This window comes from Silurus meridionalis, chromosome 3, assembly GCF_014805685.1.
Source record: "Silurus meridionalis isolate SWU-2019-XX chromosome 3, ASM1480568v1, whole genome shotgun sequence".
NCBI classification, from domain to species: domain Eukaryota; kingdom Metazoa; phylum Chordata; class Actinopteri; order Siluriformes; family Siluridae; genus Silurus; species Silurus meridionalis.
In genome coordinates, this window is record NC_060886.1 from 17,959,236 (window position 1) to 17,965,607 (window position 6,372).

The 6,372-nt window shown below is 36.9% G+C and overlaps 1 protein-coding gene across 2 annotated transcripts in view; it reads left to right on the forward strand.

Moving 5' to 3' along the window:
- Positions 1–6,372, forward strand: part of kalrna (kalirin RhoGEF kinase a) — a 154,869-nt gene that overhangs the window by 140,069 nt on the left and 8,428 nt on the right. For both annotated transcript variants that reach the window (XM_046844539.1, XM_046844540.1), the window contains 5 exons: positions 581–658; positions 1,304–1,489; positions 1,884–2,055; positions 2,282–2,493; positions 3,271–3,524. In XM_046844539.1, coding sequence (XP_046700495.1) covers positions 581–658; positions 1,304–1,489; positions 1,884–2,055; positions 2,282–2,493; positions 3,271–3,524 — 902 coding nt within the window. The remainder of the gene's footprint in view (positions 1–580; positions 659–1,303; positions 1,490–1,883; positions 2,056–2,281; positions 2,494–3,270; positions 3,525–6,372) is intronic.

The following is a 6,372-nucleotide window of genomic DNA, read 5'->3' on the forward strand; positions in this document are numbered from 1 at the left end:
CACTCGTAAAAAGGCGATTGTATGGCAGATGTTTCACATAATCTAAACATACAGTGGTGTGAAAAAGTATTTCTGATTTCTTATTTTTAACAGGGGGCAAACACTTTTTTACACAGTGCCATGTAGTTTTGGATTTTGTTTTCAATCAATAATAAAAACCTTCATTTGAAAACTGCATGTTGTGTTCACTTTTGTTATCTTTTACTAATATTTAAATTAGTTTGATGATCTGAAACATTAAAGTGTGACAAACATGGGGGGAAAAAAAAGAAATCAGGAAGGGGGCAAACACTTTTTTACATCACTTTAATTTAAATGGATTTTAAAGTATTGACAAGATGTTAATATTTTATAAAAGTATAGTCAATTGGTTTTCCTACACATGAAAGATATCATGACTGAAATCATTGTGATTGTGGTATAATAATTAATTACTTTTTTTTATTAACCTAATTATAATGGTTGCATTGATTTATGTCACAGTTTTCTATTTCTTTCTTCATTAATATGGACTTCCAGAAGAACTCGTAGTTCTAATTGCTTTGCCTGCACTCACCTGCTTTTTAACCCTCTTTTGCAGAAAGCGGTTGATCTGATGTCCCAGGTCCCTAAACTCTGCAATGACATGATGAACCTTGGCAGACTGCAAGGCTTTGAGGTAAATAAATCACCATAATTTGACTGGTTTTTAGTGGGCATGTAAAATAAGCTGCTATCATGCTGTTCTCAGTTACATTCTGTCTGTGTGTCGTGGTACAACATTTCCAGTTTACTTTTTTAAGTCCAGCAAAGACATTAAATGTATACAGCTTCTGTGGAACAATTGCTTATCTTCTGTATCATCTGTATCATATTCATCAGCTGTAAAATGTGAAGGAGGGCAGGCAGTGCTTTTTGCTGTTGGCATATGTGTAATTTCATATATATACAGTTTCAATTATGGAAAATGTCATGATGACAGCTATGGACACAATGCTCTTATCATTATGTTTGGATTATTTCTCGTAGTGACCTTTAACCCTCTGACAGATGGTTTTGTCCTTTATATAACTGAGTGAGAGAAAAGAGAGAGATTATGTGAGACAGGTTGACCTGTTCATATAGTAGTGTTGACACACAGTTTCTATGTAATAGTCATGTGTTGACAGACGGGCAAATTCACACTCACTCACAAACGACATTCATTCAGTCTAAAGCATGTGGTCTTACAGAGCATGTATGTACACTAATACAAAAATAACAAAGCAACATCAAAGGATTCTTACCATACGAAGATGCAACTTATTAACGCTGTGTGTTTCAGGGAAAGCTGACGAGTCAGGGTAAACTCCTACAGCAGGAGACGTTCTTTGTAGCGGAGCAGGACTCTGGCGTTCTGTCTCGCAGCAAAGAGCGCAGAGTTTTCCTCTTTGAGCAGATTGTCATTTTTAGTGAACTTCTTCGCAAAGGCTCTTCGATACCTGGGTATCAGTTTAAAAAGAGCATCAAGGTAATCACCAAAGAATGTTAATTAACAGTATTTCATTATTGATTTGGGAGAATAGTCACAGAACCATTTAAAGCATAAAGCTTTTAACTGCCTCACAGGAGGCACCGGTAAATCAGTTTGGTACAATAAATTTTTTTTCTTCCGTTTTAAAGTCATTGACTGTATTTTAGCAGTAAACTGAAAGTCACATAAATTATTTGTCTTCTGTGGTAACAGGGTCATCCTCGTTACATACGAATTCTTCCTGTTCTTTAGTTAATTAATAAATTCTCACTCAGCCTTTTTGTGAATAGATTCGAAGGAGAATATATTAGCTATTGGTGGTGAGATTTGTTGTGAATAAAGTAACTAATTTGCGTGTATGTGTTTGTTTGCCTGTCTGTCTGTTTGCTAGGTGAGCTATCTTGGTTTGGAGGAACATGCGGATAACGACCCCTGCAAGTTTGTGCTGTCGTGTCGTGGCTCATCTGAGCGGTTCACACTGCAGGCAGCGAACACGGACATTAAGCAGGTCTGGGTGCAGCACATCACTGAACTGCTGGATGCTCAGAGCAACTTCCTGTCAGGTGAATCAGCTAGTTTGTTTTAAGCCCCCCACATTACAGGTCTATTTTCATGAAATGGTCAGAAAGGTCAGATGAGGGCACATTGCTAGCATTTATGCGTACCCTTTTTCTTCTCATAATTTTTTGGATTTTAGTGCTTTATGTGTTTTATAAGTGAATCAGTTGTTTTTATCCCTTCACTTCCATTCGACACTTATTAGAATGCTGTTTGTCTTATTGTCCACAGCTCTTCAGTCTCCTATTGAGTATCAGAAGGAGAAGGGAAGTTCTCACTCGCTCACACGGAACTCGGGAAGCAGCAGACCCAGCTCCACTGTGTCCATCAGCCCGGAAAAAGCTGCCCTTTCAGGTCGCAACTCCACCCCAGCAAAACTACCTACCTCCAATGGCAGTGCCTGCTTCGAGCCCCACAAACACTCTGACAAATATGAAAGCAAGGTGATTTTGGATTGTCTCACAAATTCTTAATGAAATTTAGTGACAGAGTTACTCATTAGGATATTGCTTGGAATATAATCACAGCTTCTGGTACACAGGTACAAATACATCAGCAGTTTTGTTAATGAGTCTGACCAAAGCACAACCGAAAGCTGTTGCTTTCTAAGTAGGATATTATTAGCCTGTTTACTGGCCCAGTTCTAGTTTGGCTCCACAGGGGGTCTGAGAGAGTTTTTCTTGTTTATGTAACAAATAAGGACTTGTTTGGAGAAGATGCAGACCCACATGTGCTGCTTTTTTTTGCCTCATTTAATGTATTATTTATTTGTATTATACTGAATGTAATATGATGAAAATATTGTGATCTGCCATAATAATAATATAATAATAATCTCTCTCTCTCGCTCTCTCTCTCTCTCTCTCTCTCTCTCTCTCTCTCTCTCTCTCTCTCTTTCTCTCTGTTTTACTCTGTATCTCTTTCTTTCTTCTTTTGCACTCATTTATATTTTATCTGTTCTCTTTATCGCTTTGCTTAAACCTTTGGACTTCCGGTGCTTTCTCTTTTCTACCCTCTCCATCTGTGTGCTGTCTGTGTCTGCTTTCTCATCACATCCTTCTGCTTCTTTTTTTTCTCTGTTCTCTCTCTTTCTTTCTGTTTATTATCTCTTTCTCAATGCTTTTTTTGTCTATCTTCTCCCTAACTCCTGTACCACCCCCACCCTGCTCTCTTTTTCTCTCTCTCTCACACACACTCACACACACACACACACACAACAGCATGATAGACTGGGCTGTAATGGCATGTCCTCCTCCATGATGGTGACTCAGGACTACAGTGCGCTGAAGGAGAACGAGATCTGCGTCACACACGGTGAGATGGTACAGGTGCTGGCCACCAATCAGCAGAACATGTTCCTGGTGTACCGGCCCGCCAACAGCCAATCCCCCGCCGCCGAGGGCTGGGTGCCCGGCAACGTCCTCGGCCCTCCCCCTAAAACCGTCATAGACAGTGCTGCTCATTCCAGCATCAAGTAAGTGGCAATCAACACTAACTGGAACTCTGATTGGATGATTAAACCAAGACTCCACTTCCTGTGTTTCAAAACCCCTCCCTTTTTGTTGGAACTAACCTGGATGTGTTGGACCTTTTTCCATGGAGAGATATTTAATTTTTTTGTTGATTTGATTTTTTTATTGTAAAAAATACGTTTTTTTTTTTTGTTTGTTTGTTTGTTTTTTATGTAAAAACTGATTTACTGAATGAACTACACAGACCCCTGTCTTTGGTTTAGACTGAAGATGTTCAAGGAGTCTTACATCAATGTGGAGACTGATACGTCTGGACTCTTATTTCTGTTTCTAACACCACATTTTGTTTTATTTTTTCCTTTTTTTTGTGTTAAATGTTTAAAAGATAGACCATCTGATGGACTTAGTTTCTTCTGATGGAGAAAATTTCTGTTATTGTCTATGGCAATTTTGTACAGATTGTTGTTTTAATCTTATTTTTGAAATGTTCAGTTCAGTTTTATTTGGTTTTGTCCTTAATCAAATATGTGGTTGTTTACTGTAAATATTTTTTGTTGTTTACTTTTTTCAGTACATTCCTGTAAAAAGTCTTTTGCACTATTTAAGAAAAAAAATAAGTCAGGTCGGTGCAATACGATTATAGTCACAATGTTCAGCATTGTAGTTTAAGAATAGTTTTAATTGTATTATTTTCAATATGTAAAATAAAATTTTGACATGAGCATGAACTACGGTGAAGTCAGTTAATTTTGCTTTTAATCGCAGGAACGTATGAAGTTCATACTCCTAAAACCTAAACATCAAAATCATAAGTGCAAAGTAATGTTTCTTTAAATACAGAGTAAATTAAGACTCCATCAGTCCTTATATATATATATATATATATATATATATATATATATATATATATATATATATATATATATATATATAAAATAGGTAAAACTAGGATTTATGTACTTTTATTTTCATTTCTTTTAGTTTCTTATGATTTTACCCTGTAGTGTGTAGTAGTTACATTTTGTGTTTGTACTAACCACACTAGTCCTTGACAGTTGATGTTTGTGTGTGATGCAGCATCTGGTCTTACTTTTTGTCTGCTGAATGCCTTGGCCAGAAGGTTGAATTATGTTTGCATGAGTAAGATGCTGCTTCTTCACAAACTGTCTATCCACCATGGTGTAAGAAAATGACAGCTGAGTTTTTTATATTGCTAACTTATTACATCACAACTGTGACGTGTGCGTGTGTGTGTGCGTGCGTGCGTGCGTAAGAAAAATGTTTAGGATATATATATGTGTGTGTGTGTGTGTGTGTGTGTGTGTGTGTGTGTGTGTGTGTGTGTGTGTGTGTGTGTGTATATATATATATATATATATATATATATATATATATATATATATATATATATGTATGTATATATATATATATATATATATATATATATATATATTTATTCTAGGCATTTTTGTTACTTTTGGTTGTTTCCGAATTCATATAAAATACACAGGTGCATCTCAATAAATTACAATATCATTAAAAAGTTGATTTATTTGAGTAATTTAATACAAAAAGTAAAACTCGTATATCATATAGACTACTTACACAGAGACTGATATATTTCAAGAGTTTATTTCTTTGAATTTTGATGATTATTGCTTACAGCTAATGCAAACCCCAAATTCAGTATCTCAGAAAAGTAGAATATTGTGAAAAAGTTCAATATTGGAGACTCGCGGTGTCACACTCTAATCAGCTCATTAAATAAAACACTTTCCTGAGCCTTTAAATTGTGTCTCAGTCTGGTTCAGGCTTCACAATCATGGAGGAACACTGCTGACTTGACAGTTGTCCAGAAGACGATCATTGACACCCTGCACAAAAGGTCTAAGGCTAAAGAAGCTGCTGTTCACAGAGTGCTGTATCCAAGCACATTACTTTAAAGTTGAATGAAAGGAAATAAAGTGGTAGAAAAAAGTGAAATGAAGCCCATTCAAGAATTTGGGGAAATTCACAAAGAGTAGACTGCAGCTGAAGTCAGTGCTTAAAAAGCATTTTTATTTGGAAATCAAGGTCCCAGAGTCGCTTGAGGTCCAGTGTTATGTTTGCACAGTCAGTGGTGGTTGGAGAGGTCATGTCATCTGCTGGTGTTGGTCCACTGTGTTTTATCAGGTCCAAGGTCAGCACAGCCGTCTAACCATGAGGTTTTAGAGCACTTCATGCTTCCTTCTGCTGACCAGTTTTCTGGAGATGCTTATCTCATTTTCCAGCAGGATTGGCACCAGCCCACACTGCCAAAGGCACCAAAAGTTGGTTAAATGACCATGATGTTGGTGTGCTTGACTGGCCAGCAAACTCACCAGACCTGAACCCTATAGAGAATCTATGGCGTATTGTCAAGAGGAAAATGAGAAACAAGAGACCAAAAAAATGCAAATGAGCTGAAGGCTACTGTCAAAGAAACCTGGGCTTCCATACCATCGAAAAATTTTAATACTTTATAAGACCAATCAAAAAATATTTTTAGTGAATTGTTGGACTTCTGGAAAGTATGTTCATTGTATATGTATTAAATACTTGGTAGGGGCTCCTTTTGCTTTAATTACTGCCTTATTTCAGCATGACATGGAGGTGATCAGTCTGTGGCACTGCTGAGGTGGTATAGAGCCCTGGTTTCTTTGACAGTGGCTTTCAGCTCATTTGCATTTTTGGTTTCTTGTTTCTCATTTTCCTCCTGACAGTGCGCCATATTTTGTGTTACGAAATTTGTTACGAATAAATTGTAATTTATTGAGATGGACCTGTGTGTGTGTGTGTGTGTGTGTGTGTGTGTGTGTGTGTATATATATA